The sequence below is a fragment of the Sycon ciliatum genome, chromosome 1, assembly GCF_964019385.1.
Source record: "Sycon ciliatum chromosome 1, ocSycCili1.1, whole genome shotgun sequence".
In the NCBI taxonomy this organism is placed as follows: Eukaryota; Metazoa; Porifera; class Calcarea; order Leucosolenida; family Sycettidae; genus Sycon; species Sycon ciliatum.
Genome location: NC_088643.1, coordinates 7,108,547 through 7,123,228, shown reverse-complemented (window position 1 = coordinate 7,123,228; position 14,682 = coordinate 7,108,547). Strand labels below are relative to the sequence as shown.

The following is a 14,682-nucleotide window of genomic DNA, read 5'->3' as shown; positions in this document are numbered from 1 at the left end:
TCAATCATGCATAGGACTTGCTATGTGCCCAAGGAACGCACTCAGACGTACAATACCAGGCATACACATCAACTGTACATGCTCAGGGATCGCGGTGTATCCGCGACTGGTAGGTTGCCAGCTACCTACCCTGGCGGAAGGCCTCTGCGCATTCCTCACTGCCTGCGACCAGAGCCTTGGCGGTGTTGACGATGCGCGGCAGTTGGCCATACCAGCTACGGATCACTTCCTGTGTGCAGCACAAGAACAGCGGGGGAGACTCGGGTCAATATTTTTTCCACTACTACCAGTGCATATAATTACAGTAAAACCTGGTGTAAGCGACCTCTCGTTTTAGCGACCACCTGCTCTTAACGACCGTTTTTCCATGCCCGGACAGTTCTACACAGACACTGTGGGACCTGGTTCTAAAGACCACCTGGCTTTAACGACCGCTTTTCCTTGCACCGTGGGGTGGTCGCTTAAACCAGGTTTTACTGAACTAGTCCTAATAATTACAAGTACACCCAGCCATACAAGACTGTACATCCTACACCAGCAGCGGCGGTCTGCACCTCCTACACCAGCAGCGGCAGTCCAGCCGAAGTAACTTGTTGACAGAAACACACACATCAGTGGCAACGGAGGAAGAGAACACGACCAAGCGGATTTCAGAAGAATAGCCGGAGAAAGTCAAAAAGTTACGACGTACTCGTATGTGTGGGCAGTGGCCGGTGAGCATGCCCAGCACAACAGACCAGAGCACATACAGGGGCGTCGGAAGGTATTTGTGGGATGATCCGGTCAGCCTTCTGAGGTATACTCGAGGTGGAAAGGGAAGGGGTCAGCCTTCTGAGGTATACTCGAGGTGGAAAGGGAAGGGGTCAGCCTTCTGAGGTATACTCGAGGTGGAAAGGGAAGGGGTCAGCCTTCTGAGGTATACTCGAGGTGGAAAGGGAAGGGGTCAGCCTTCTGAGGTATACTCGAGGTGGAAAGGGAAGGGGTCAGCCTTCTGAGGTATACTCGAGGTGGAAAGGGAAAGGGGCCCCTGCCGAAAAAAGAAAATTTAGAGCCCAAATCAGGGCAATTTATTGATTTGCGGGGCAGCTGGGGCAAATCGCAGTACGGTCAATACCGTAGTGACCGTAGCGTGTCCGACACCCCTGACCTACTAAGGACGCCTGGTAAATGCGGGTTAAGTCTTGAAGCAGCACTGCAACGCACATGATTCTTTTCCTGTAGGCAACTACAACAATTATACAGGAGCAGCTCTGCACAACGGGGCCATGGGATAACAAGGGTATTGACAGAGGAGACTCAAGCGACATCTGTAGACTTGTTCATCGGGGATAGCACACAGTAGCACACTACCACCACGCGACTGACCTGAAGAATGTTCCTGGCCAAGCGAGTGCGACCCGTGTAGATGACAACGAACCGTCGGTTGAACTCTCTCAGCGTCTCCTCGCTTAGATCTATATCAACACAGCCCACACCACACACAGCACAGCCTCAGAACTGGCAGTTCTAAACATCGGAATGTGGCCAGCAGTTCTGCATCTTGATGAGAAGAAAGGGAAGGAAGGGTGGGGATATGCTGCAAGTATGGTTTCTTGACATACACACACACGCGCGCACACACGCACGCACACACACACACACACACACACACACACACACACACACACACGGAGAGAGCATGGACAGTGAACATACTCAGTGGCTCGACCTCGACACGGAGTGGTAGCTGACGTGGCGAACGAGAGATCTTCACTCCGCCAAACAAACCTGCAGGCAACCACAGCAAGATCAGCAGCAATGACTTCTCATGTCCCATGACAAGTATGGAGTTTCAAATACATCAAGGCAATGCATTCAAAACTGCTGTTCCCAATGGAGTTGAATGCACACAGGGCACAGGGCAGACACCCCCCTCAAAAGACAACACAGAGCTGTAACAACAGGCAGGGACAGCTACATCCGTTCAGGAACAGGGCCTCCATGACTGCCACAAACACCCACACTAACAACTTTCGTTATCCTATACACATGTAATCATATCAGAAGACAACATAACAGGAACAAGACGAACATTCCGGCAATGGCAGTAGAAGGGAGCACAACGCTTATTTTGGCAACATAAGGGAGACTGTGCCACCACAAGGCAATCCCAATGGCATACAACAAGCATAGCAAATGAAGCACTCAACATACCACCAGCTTGGTCTTGCCATCCACCACCCGTTGTCAACATCTGCTCTACCATGAGGACCTGCAGAGCGCAAGGAAGCAAACAGAAAGGAAATCAAAGTACAAGTAGACACAATCCTTATTATTATTCCACCGAAGACATACAAGATGAACGACAGTGAGTGTAGTTAGGATCCAAACGTGCCACAGTGGTCCAACTACTATAATAGTCTCTGCAGGACCAAATGAAACTCTAACGAGAAACTCCCTGGAGAGGTCTACATACTAGTACTGACCATGTGAGTGACTGCATCCTTGTCAACAGCATGACCAACCACCTTCAAGATGGCCGCAATGACAACACCTGCCAGGATGCTGCTTGTCCCAAGACCTGCACCAACAACAAACAACAACAAACAACATGCATAAGGATACACTGCGCAAAGGCTGAGAAACATCGCCACCATGCCTGATTACCGGCAAAGACCATGGCACACACACACTTTGCCCGGCAGAAGACTTGCTATATGACTGTAGTCAACAGACAACAAAGAATTCTCTACGTGCTCATCTACACTGTACAACCATGAGAACACAAGGTGCTTTACTACCCCCCCCCCCCCCCCCCCCCCACACACACACATCCACCTTCACCCAACCTCCATTCAGTATGCTTCAGAAGTACACATGATGCACTCACGCACACGGACACGCATACCACTACACATCATACGGTACCTGAGCCAGAAGGCAGATCAGACCAGGTGTGCAGCTCAAAGCCACCGCCATAGCTAGACATGAGCTGGTCACGCAGGGACACACTGGACTGCAAGTCGACCACCTTCATGCAGTAGAAGGCCGTCTTGAGGAGAGCAGCTATGCAGACAGTCAGACAAGAAACAAGAAATGTTACAGCACGTCGCATCATGAACAATCACTTACATGTACATATCATTGTATGATTGTAATCACCTCCAAAGAAGCGCTTATTGCACATTGCCAGACATGGAAGGTATGGGTAATGCATGTGAGCATGCTGGAGTCAGGAATGCACTGTTGCATGGGGTGTCGTGTCGGTGGTACAAGCTACGCCATTGCGCATTGAGCGTATACACCTGCATGCACCCGCATACAAGCACACCCCGCGCTACAACCTCTGGCGTTTGCAAACCGGCACGTCAGAGCAGCTGCAATGAGGAACACTATGCAGTAGTACACCACACCAAAGCGGCACAGCCAGCAGTATGCAGTACGCAGTAAGTCACAGGTGAAATATATCCCATGCTGCTCTCCATGACATCATGCTCACCCTTGGCAGTTGGAATGCAGTAGTCCTCCATGTCGCTCAGCTCTTTGCACTCCACGACAATCGGCTGCGCGCTGACCAGGCACAGGCGAAGCAGCGGCCTACGCATTCAACAGCACGAGAGTGCAGGTCATCGTGAGGGTATCACCACAGCGCCACACACTCACCCAGTGAGGGCAGAGTGACACAGCACAAACTACAGTGGCATACCATTAATCTCAATTCACAGTGTTTCTTGGGACGGATCTATTTCTCTGTGAGTGTGTGCATGTGCTGTAGTTGGAATAATAGAACATTCGGATAATTTGAAGTCTTGTTCTGCACTGTCCAGGGTTAGAATCAGAGGGATTTTCTCTGTAATCTTACTGGCATTCCAGCAATCGGTTTCGTCGTCAGTTGTTGCTGCGGATTCCAGTTCCAGTGTTTGTTTTTTTGGTAGAGGATGATGTGCAGCTCCAAAACGGTCTCTTTGCTGCGATTCAAGTTTATATTACACCAAATTTTCGGGCCTAGCCCATCATCAGGGTTATAAAAATGCATCGAACTCGCCAAGCTAGCTTAGTTCTATTCAAGTCAGTGGTGGCGAATGGATTAGGACCTACATGTAGGTCGACTACATGTACTAGCAGCTTTGCTTACTCTTCGATACGCTTGACTTTGGCTCCGATCGGCCGCTGCAAGATAACACGAGGAGCAAACAGGACACAGAAACACAGTTCGTGCTATGCCACCAAAGTATGCTGCAGCACACTGTACTGGCATGCACAGAACAATAGCTCAACTTGCAATACTAGTCAACCAGCACAACGGACATAACTGCAAAGAACCAAGAGCCTAACCTACTACAGTAAACCGGACACAACGTTACATGCCATATACATAGGTATGATGATGACATCACAACATGCAGCGGAGGACAGACTGTAAGGAAAACAGTAGGCCCTCCGCCTTGTAAAACTCACAAGCAAGGCTAGCATATACCATGACACATACAGTGAAACTAAAGTACAACATACTAGTACTCAGGATAATTATAACATACTTGTCTCTATCCATCGGATATTGAGCACTTTTTGAGGACCCCGGGGATCCCTTTCCAGTCATTTGACGTTTCGATATAGAGTACTGTAGCGTCTTGTATAAACGCCTGTCTTGTATAGAAGCCTGTTTTGAATAACTTAGAAGCCTGTTTCGATTACAAGCCTGATTTTTAAGATACACTGTCAGCACATAAGCCTGGTTCAGTGTTGACATACATAGAGATACGTGACTTGAATAGAAGCCTAGCACTGACATCGGCTTATACGGCCGTAAGCACCTGCTTTTATACGCGACATTACGGTACCTTGGTTATATTATAAAGGTATAAAGGACTAATTTTACGACTCTTGGAGGTATGGTCTAATGAAGTTTCGCTGTACATGTACCTGACCTACTCAATCTGCAGACAGCATGCCGTTTCGTCCTTTGTGGACTCATCATCACCTGACATACATGTACATGTTCGTCCAACCATGCACAGCCACATACTGGCCAACCAGTCGCGTCCCTACCTTGCCCTTGACCATGAATGCCACGTTGGTGACAGAGCCACCGTGCTCATACGTGATGGGTGGAGTGTCCGACCAACCGCCGGCTATGTCAGCTCGCGCTGTAGAAACATGTATGCGCGCGCGCACACACACACACACACACACACACACACACACACACACACACACGCACGCACGCACACACACGCACACGCACCGCACGCACACACGCACACGCATACACACACACACACACACAAACCCACAGATTACAACCTACCGCACAGGCAGAACATTTAGTCGATGAATAATTTCGTCCAACTCCAAAGAAAGGCAGTTCATCCAGTCGAACATTTCAAAGGACGAAGCAGTACAGTCCACATACCCAATGTCTTAGGTGACAAAAAAATAAAAAAATAAAAAAATTGAGCTTGAGAGCAGTTGAGTAGTTCGGAGCTCCTGTGATGGAGACTGTAAACTGCCACTTTCCTTGTCGACGGAGCATCGAACACTTGGACATTGCCAAGGCCATAGCTTCCTCCGGATACGAGCTAACTCTGGTCATCCAGATCGATCTCCAGAGCCGGCCGGGGTGTGTGTTCTCACCCTGTCCAATTTCAACATGAGAAATCGTCTCGTGGAGAGTAGACTGGAACTAAAAGGAGAGCGGGTGAGTGTCCTGCCGGGTGATGGCTCACTGTCTTCGTGTCATGTCCTTGTGTATGGCTGTGCACCCAATCTGCATGACGGTCACATTGCCTCAGCATTGGCTGAGTTTGGGCAAGTTGTCGGGAAAATTGAGAGAGAAAGCCTTACCCATGAGGGCGTAAAAATCCTCACGGGGACTCGACGTGCACTTGTAGTGCTCCAGAAACCCGTACCGTGCAAACTACGCATATCCCGTACATTGCACCGCACGTACCACCGCGGGCAACAGCAGACCTGCTTTCGCTGTCATGCTTCTGGTCATATGGCAAGAGACTGCCCGAAAAAGGCGACTGCAGCCAGCAGCACTGGGGCCCGATCGTACGCACATGCAGTTCACTCTGTCAGTACGAGCCCACAGCAACAGCAACACGTTGCAGAATGCTTACAAGTAGACACCCAGCAGGACCAGGAGCGCCAGCAGCAGCCTACGCCGCCTCCACAGCAGGAGCTGCAGCGTCAGCAGTCGCCTCCACCACCGCCTGCACAGGAGAGCAGTGTCTCATCCCAGCAACCCAGTCCTGTAGTCACAACATTGCCGTCCAAAACACCTGTGCCCCATCCCGCTCGGCTGCAGGCCCTGGTCACGACACCAGTCATGCCTGCATTTCCCAAAGCACGTGGCAAAGCTGGCCACTCGTCTCCAGATGAGGCTGGTTTTGTCCTGGCAACGGGAAAACATACGTTCACTCCCAAAGTTCTGACCGGCACGTTGCCCCCATCCCCGGACCCTCAAGTCGCCTGGGCACACCAAGCCTCAGCGCGTGAGATGCAGCAAGTGGCTGATCGAGTGAACAGCCGCAGAAGAAGCCGCTAAGTAGATAAGTAAACTTTCTGTTTCTGTTTTGTTTTTGGTGCAGTCTTATGTCAGGATGTCCCCTTTCCTTCTCTAATAGTACCACATTTACTCTTTTAAATAATTAATCTTAACTATTAGGCGAGACCAAAATAAAATCGAGATTCCCGGGCAGGACCCATGTGAAATTGGTGCGGGCGGGCGAATTTTATTATTATTATTTTTCCCCATGTATGTACATGTCTCCATTCTTGTGCAATCATGCATATGTAGGTTGGTTCTCTTCATGTTATTGTGACCAATTTCATAGATGTTGGTTGCCTTGTTGCTTTCTCTCCCCTCTCCTCTCACCCAAGCCATTCTGCATAAGCGAAGCTGTGGACGCAGCATACTGCTGCTACACTTCAACGCGGGAATGCGTATAATAATAATAATAATGTACATGACTATATGTGTGCATGCCATGTTGAACTTTTTTTCCAGTAATTTTTATTCAATTTTTTTGCAGACAACAGGTACGCGGTTTACCCGTTCAAGTTTTCTATATTTCGGCCAACGATGGCCCTGATCTGTACATCAGGGAGTCGTACCGTGACAAGCTCGGGTTTGTGTGACTCCACGTCACAGATCTACTCACACGATCAGTACTGTACATGTATGAACTGTTCAAAAAAACAAAAAAAATTGGTTTTTGGCTCGATTTTGGTGCGGGAGGGCCCGGGAATCTCTATTTTTTTGGTCTCGCCTAATGGGGCGGGGGCGCTTTGCTTGCAAGGGTGCTGTATTATGGAATGCCCTCCCCAGCGACATCCGTGCCATCCATCACGCTCGGCAGTTTCGCACGCAGGTAATCCCATATACCTGTGCCCTGTAGATGCGCTGAAGACAAGCGAAATCTTCTGTTTCCTGTTCTCTTTCTGTTGTACCCGATCTCCCTCTGATGTACCGCTGACTCTACGCTGAAGATCTAAGTATTTTAATTCTCATTCTCATTATAATTTTCATATTCGCTTTCATGTTATTGGGTTCTATGCCCGCTTGAATTTGCGAATCAAAATAAATACAAACAAACAAACAAACATGTCAGATACTAGTACTAACCTGGAGCTTCCACTTTAACCCACTTGCCCATTGGCACAGGCTCCTCTTCATGCTTGATAGTGGCAAACTGAGAGAAAACAAAAGGATGTTCCAAGCATCAGAGAACAAGATTCTATATCAGAAACTGCCCATGACAATGACATGCAGCGCAACACGTGTATACACAGGTCGCTGTGTTCATCGCAAATAGAGCAAATTGACGTTAGGGCTTTGAGCCAGTTTAAAAGTGCTTTGTTGTTCAGTGGACTTATTTTTTATTTTTTTTATTTCACCGTCCAATGGCAGAAGCCAATGCAAAGGAGGGGCGTTAGTTAGCCAGCCATGGCAAGAGAAGGAAAAAGAAAGAAAAAGGAAAGAACATTATAATCGGAAGAAAAGAGCGCATGAGTGGGGTGAAATTAATTATCACTATGGCATCACTATGACTTCAATGCGATCAGTTCGGCCAGTAACTCTGAGCTCAGCTGAGGAGACCTAATAAGGTGGAAACAGCTAGCTGTGCGGAGATTGAGTATAGTATGCCATACAATAGTGTTCACCCTGGCGTAGTCCTACCACCAGACATAATGCACTTCTCATGATATGTCAAACGGGTGTACTACACAAGACATTGCCGCAAAGCACTGAGGAAGCGCACCTAAGCGTGTCTTTTTGCATACTTCGCACGCAATCCGTTGGGTTCTTTTCATAAACTTTGGGTTTAGTTGAATCATCTGGAACTGGATGATTATCAACTGTGCAGTACACACCAGTGATGATCATACTGACACCTTGTACGTGTGTGTGAGCCATTGAAAGAATACACGTCATGTACAGTGCTGCACAATGAAATCTAGCCGCGTTACTCAAGTACGCGCCGGGCGTTGCACAGCCCTAGACCTGCAGAACACTGGGCTGCGAAAAGGTGAAAGGTGCAGACTTGAGTGACGCGGCGACTGGATTTCATTGAGCAGAGGACTGTACATGTACCGCTACTGATCTATCCATCACATGTATGTCCATAGTAGGACGTCTCAGGGAGCCAATGCACACCCGCCGCTGTACGTACCTGCTCGGCCGTCTTCACGGCTTGCGAGATGAGAATCTGCGCTGCTCCCTCGTAGTGGCGAGCGGCTCGCAGAAGTTCCCGAGGCCTGCGACGAACAAGTATGGATGCATGCACCATAAACACAACAAAAACACAGATCTTCTGAACACAATGAGGAGGATAAGTTGTGCACTCATCTCACACTGCGATAATATAGTTAGAATTCCAGAATGCTTTGTTTCCTGTCACAGTCATCAGCGGAATCATGACCATCGCTCTTCTAAACAATTGCTTTTCATTCCGTTCCTCTCAACAAGTATCCTTGGCTCATTGTGTGAGTTTCAAATAGCACTACCATCACGATCATCGTTGTATTCCATTATTTTCTTCTTCTCCAGATCTCTCTATTCCATTATGGAGTCCTCTCTTCACAGAGGGAAACTTATCATAATTGTACTCTCGCACTCTCGTCTCATCTTTGCAACGCTCAAGTTCTGAAGATGTGGCTATGGACGCCTTGGAAAGCTCCTTACCGAAGAAGTGGTGACGCGTCTGGTGCAGTACCGCTGGAGAAACACAGCGCAGGAGAGACACACAACAACGCATGGGTGTTTGCAACAAGCAGAGACAGGAGTACTTTTGTAGTTGCATGCTCTTGGTATGCATTTCCAGAGTGTTAAGTTGATTTCGGGACCAGGCATGCCCAGGAACCTGGCTTCGAACCTTCCTTCTTTTGGATTCGGAAACGAACAACAACTGAACCGTTGAACTTTTGTTGCAGCCCTATATCATACCCTTCTACATCACCGCAATTTGGCTAAGCATTTCCAACATCTTGTACTTGTACAAACTGGCATCTCGTAACCTGGACTGCATCACAATGTTCTACCCAAATCAGTTGCATTCATCTTGGAATGATACTAGTACTGCATGGTCAGGGCAACAGTTGAAAAATGGTCAATGGTGGTATCAGTGTTTGTACTGGATGTTTCTTGAACGCTGGGAACAGTACTCAGCCTTACACAGACACAGTGACAGACTCGTTTGTTGCATTCTTGGCTTTTGGCCGTTACTTTATCGCAATCATAATATTGGGCTTCATTGCCCGTTTGGTCTGCGGTACAAAATATCCGCAGTGACAAACTCACCAGAGGGCTTGTCGGCTGTTCATCCATTTTTCGCGTTCGGCTGCCAGTAAAGCAACACCCTCCTTGACGTTGCCTTCCTGCAAACAATAGCAGAACACCACTGGTCAGTAATCCGGTATGCCGACAATCCCAGCCCGGCATCCACCTACAGACTTCAGGTGAAACTAGAATAAAAAAATAAGATTTCATCGCAGTGAACAGGATTCGAACCTGTGCGGGCAGAGCCCAATTGATTTCGAGTCAATCGCCTTAACCACTCGGCCACCACTGCTTCCATGGAAAAGTTCTCGACAACTGGCGTATTCGTGTGGATAACGCAATTTGTTCGTTTTCATGAATGAACGCCATAATATATGGGCACGACAGAGACTGCATCCAGAGAACCGTACGAGCACCGGCGGCGCCCTTCATCACACCAACAATGGAAGGCGCCCTTCATCACACCAACAATGGAAGGCGCCCTTCATCACACCAACAATGGAAGGCGCCCTTCATCACACCAACAATGGAAGGCGCCCTTCATCACACCAACAATGGAAGGCGCCCTTCATCACACCAACAATGGAAGGCGCCCTTCATCACACCAACAATGGAAGGCGCCCTTCATCACACCAACAATGGAAGGCGCCCTTCATCACACCAACAATGGAAGGCGCCCTTCATCACACCAACAATGGAAGGCGCCCTTCATCACACCAACAATGGAAGGCGCCCTTCATCACACCAACAATGGAAGGCGCCCTTCATCCTCAAGCAAGCACACCTGCACGGCCTACTCACCTGCAACTGCTTGTAGGCGGCCTTCCAGCCACGGTTGGCGCCGGGTCCACTGCGCAGGCCGTTACCATCGCCGGCAACCGCAGCCAGTACGTCAGCAATGCCCGCTAGCGCTCGAGCTCGTACGCCGGGATCCGCCGACTCACTGGCAACTGCTCGCAGAGCATAAGACAAACAAGATATCAAAAGTGTGACGGATAGTACTGCACGGAGCCATTTACCGTCAAGTACCGTTTACCCGCCCCTGCTCTAATTCCCACCCCCTGTCGAAATTCTGCCTGTGAAGCGACGTTGGCGTATACAACAAAATACGATGTTGAACCGACGCGTGTACTGCTGTACACAATACGTGCGAGTGCAGGATGAAAACGTGCACAACCCAGCATCCCACGTCTGATCTTCTGCTTTGTTGTACATCGTACTGCACTTCAAAAACGACTTGATCTAATTCCCACCCCCTGCCGAAAAGTTAAAGGAGAAGACAATGCAAACCCATGTGAAGCTGAGAGCAGGTTTGAATTTGTGAGCTCCGCAGCAGCGACAGCAGCAGCAACCAGCTGGAAAGCAGTGCAGCATAAGGATCAAGAGCAACAGCAACCCAGGATTAGTGACACGATTAACGACTTCCTGAAGGCTAGCTGTGCTCTGACTTCTGGTGCTGCCAGAACACCTGTAACCGCCCTACACAGCCACAAACATTCCTCTGCCGAACGGTCACCAGAGTCGCTGTCACAGGATGCAAAGCGTGCTGCTGCCCAGCTAAGTCAGCCATGACTAGCTCCGCAGCAAATCTCGACGCACAGCACACTGCTGTACAAACTCTCAATCCCGGCGCATCCTCCTTCACTCCTCGCTCAGCTCCACCCGCACAGTGTAAATACCAATTAGTGGGTTTCGTCGATGTGTGCAGTCAGTGACATAAAGTACATGACCTGGCCCAAGTAATGATACCTCGGCAGTGGGATGTGGTTGATGTTGCCGAGACTTGGCTGCACTCAACAGACCCTGACGGCGAAGTGAATGTGCCTGGATATACTCGTGTGCGATGTGACCGACAGGGAAAGGCTGGTGGTGGGGCCTGCATGTACTACCGATCCTCCTTACCCAATCAGACCACGACTCGACTTGCATCAGCCCAACCTAGAGGCGACGTGGATCGACATGGAAGGTCAGCGTCACCTGCATCTTGTTGGCTGTGCTGATCTATTGGCACAAATTGCTCACCAAGATTGTCAACACTTCCCTTCAGAGTGGTGCCGCTCCACGCCAGCTCAGGTTAGCCTATGTCCGACCCTTATTTAAGAGTGGAGACCCCTCCCTGCCAACCAACTACCGCCCAGTCTCCCTCCTGTCAATAATTTCAAAACTATTGGAGAAGATTGTGCAGCATCCAACGCTGATCAACGATCTTCTTGCAGTGGGGGTGACTGGACAGGCTCTAGCATGGTTCTGCAGCTACTTGAGTGGCCGTACACAGCGAGCTGAGTTTGGAGTGTGTCTCCTGGTAAAACAAACTTATGTACGGCTGCAACGGGTAGGGGTTTGGGCGGGTAACGAGTTCGGGTATTTCTATCCAGGTAGCACGGGTACCCTATCGGGTACTTTTTGACATAGTTTGTACAGTGAGTATGCACTCGCGCTACATAGAAAGTATACAGTACGCAGGTAGCCATGCTTTTTACACGCACCGTTGCGAAAACACCGCACTCCAACTACTCGATCGGGTTCTCAGGAGCAAACTGCTACCCGAACACCCTCTAATTACGGGTAGCACGGGTACCCTACTACCCGATGACACCCCTGAAAAAGAGCGCAACGCTCACCTCCATCTAGCATGGTGAAGAGCAGGTCAGCGTGTCCATTCCGGGCCGTGCTGCGGAAAGACGACACCCAGCTAAGAGGCTGACACGTGTGCAGAGCGTGACGCTGGACGGCCACTACGATCTCTGCTGACAATCGGCTGCAGGGAAGAGCAAAGACAAGGAAGAGGAAGGACAAGACAGAACAGCAGAAGAAATGTGACGACAGACAGAGAGAGAGAGAGAGAGAGAGAGAGAGAGAGAGAGAGAGAGAGAGAGAGAGAGAGAGAGAGAGAGAGAGAGAGAGAGAGAGAGAGAGAGAGAGAGAGAGAGAAAGAGAGAAAAAGAGAGAGAGAGAAAGAGAGAGAAAGAGAGAGAGAGAGAAAGAGAGAGAGAGAGAGAGAGAGAGAGAGAGAGAGAGAGAGAGAGAGAGAGAGATACCCCCCCCCCCCCCACACACACACACACATAGAGGCCAGGATGAAGAGGACGATAACTAATAAAATGTGCGGAGAAAAGCATGTGACGTGGATACTAGAACTGATATCTTGGTGTATATCCCCCCCCCCCCCCCCCTGCAGGCAAAGAGTAGCAAGTACATGCTACAAGCTTCACACGTAACAACTTACAAGTGTTGCACATCAAAGTAATCCATGGCTGCAATGTGCAAACTTCCTATGAAGCATATTGTGAGCGGCAAATTATTACTATCCAGTTTTGTTTACTGCATGTACACCTAAGCACTGCGCACTATGGGGAGGGGGTCTGAACTTATACACCACTCCAGTGCACCGGTGATCTTGGATTTTCACAGCGAGCAACACTTCTCACCTTCTACTGCTAAACTCTGCTGCTACATTGACAGCAGGCAGGACATCGGCGATCGATACACGTTCCGCTGCCCGCCATGCCTCCAGCTGGCCTTCAGATGCAACCTTGCATCCGCCCGATAGCCACAGCACAGCCGCCAAGCTAGCGCAGCCCCGCCGGAACAGGCGAGCATTGAGGAGAGTCTTCTTGGTGCAGTCCTCGTCCCACAGGTCAGAGGACGCTATTCCGGTACGCTGAAAGAATGCCGCCCAGGAGTCGCCGCAGAATGTGCCACTTTCGGTGGTACCCTAGGGATACACAGAAAATCAGAGCGTACCAAAACATAATAAAAATGAAACAAAAACCATTCCAGTCCGATTCTTTCGAACAAGAAAACTCAAGCCGGTGCAAACAAGTCGGCAGGCAGGTCACACTCGATGCGTACGGTGTGCTGTGATGACGAGACACTTGTCGGCTGAGCACTTCGTCCCCTATCACCACTCCTACTTGTGGCAAGTATACTTATAGGCCTTTCATCGTTCACTGTATCATCTTTATCGTGACGTGTTGGGTTATGGAAATAGTGAACAATTTGATTAATTAATTAATTAAAAGACTAACCTCCAGCTCGTCCTTCGTACCAAAACAGACAACAGCGGAATCGGAGTCAGCACGTTGAGAGAAGGAGAGAACGGCAGTGTTTTCGGGGATGATGAACGGTGATGGCATGCCCTAAAAGAAAACAAAACAAAGAACAACCAGAAAAGGCACATGTAACTCAAAAGAATGCCAACACTAAACAACAGCACACTTCCAGAAAGTAGAGACACATGTTATGGGGCAAAAAGAAAAAAAATCGATCACGCCAGGATTCGAACCTGGAATCTCCTGATTCGTAGTCAGGCGCCTTATCCGTTGGGCCACGCGACCTGCACATCAGCAATTGTGCACGGAGCATACACGTACATGTACCAAGATAACTGATCGGAGCACCTGAGCACATAAATACAGTCCTGCTGAATGAAATCCCCCAAAACCAATACATCATGTAGCACTGGGTAAGGGGTAGACCAGTGCATGGCAAATGTTGATGGCAGTACCTGACAGCGCTCTTCGGAGAATGTCACCGAGTTCAGGAGGCAGCCACTGGAAACGGTGCCCGGTACCTGAGCGACACGCATGGGTGCAACGAGAAACAACACAGAGAGGTGAGTCAAGGCAAAACAGAACTGAAACACGGGGCGGAGTGTGTGCATAGAAGTCCGCACAGAACTCCTGTGCAGTTTCGCACGCCTACAGTAGAAGTCTGCACTGAACTCCTATTCATCTTGGCATGTTCACTGTGTAGTCTGTACTGAAACACCACTCCGCATCGCAGAGTGAGACAAAGTCAGTTGGTATACTACTACACGAGTGCAGGCATGCTACGCCCGGCAGTTGGCTGGCGTGAGTCGGTCCGGTCTGTGTTTAGACATGTACAGTGATGGTACCGTCGTGGACATTGAAATCCGA

General features: G+C 49.4%; 1 protein-coding gene and 2 non-coding genes across 3 annotated transcripts in view; all 3 read right to left on the bottom strand.

Annotated features, from left to right (window-relative positions):
• Positions 1–14,682, bottom strand: part of LOC135811690 (L-fucose kinase-like) — a 31,103-nt gene that overhangs the window by 3,944 nt on the left and 12,477 nt on the right. The window contains exons 12-29 of the mRNA XM_065324928.1: positions 14,271–14,336; positions 13,792–13,902; positions 13,192–13,478; positions 12,385–12,521; positions 10,565–10,713; positions 9,785–9,861; positions 9,170–9,202; positions 8,658–8,742; positions 7,610–7,676; positions 5,029–5,126; positions 4,115–4,149; positions 3,479–3,576; positions 2,908–3,045; positions 2,466–2,560; positions 2,194–2,251; positions 1,696–1,767; positions 1,366–1,454; positions 130–229 (exon numbers count right to left, since the gene is read on the bottom strand). Of these exons, the coding sequence (XP_065181000.1) occupies positions 130–229; positions 1,366–1,454; positions 1,696–1,767; positions 2,194–2,251; positions 2,466–2,560; positions 2,908–3,045; positions 3,479–3,576; positions 4,115–4,149; positions 5,029–5,126; positions 7,610–7,676; positions 8,658–8,742; positions 9,170–9,202; positions 9,785–9,861; positions 10,565–10,713; positions 12,385–12,521; positions 13,192–13,478; positions 13,792–13,902; positions 14,271–14,336 (1,795 nt within the window). The remainder of the gene's footprint in view (positions 1–129; positions 230–1,365; positions 1,455–1,695; positions 1,768–2,193; positions 2,252–2,465; positions 2,561–2,907; positions 3,046–3,478; positions 3,577–4,114; positions 4,150–5,028; positions 5,127–7,609; positions 7,677–8,657; positions 8,743–9,169; positions 9,203–9,784; positions 9,862–10,564; positions 10,714–12,384; positions 12,522–13,191; positions 13,479–13,791; positions 13,903–14,270; positions 14,337–14,682) is intronic.
• Trnas-cga (transfer RNA serine (anticodon CGA)) lies at positions 9,974–10,055 on the bottom strand. Its single transcript has one exon. It is a non-coding gene; the product is annotated as a tRNA-Ser (tRNA).
• Trnar-acg (transfer RNA arginine (anticodon ACG)) lies at positions 14,028–14,100 on the bottom strand. The gene has a single exon. It is a non-coding gene; the product is annotated as a tRNA-Arg (tRNA).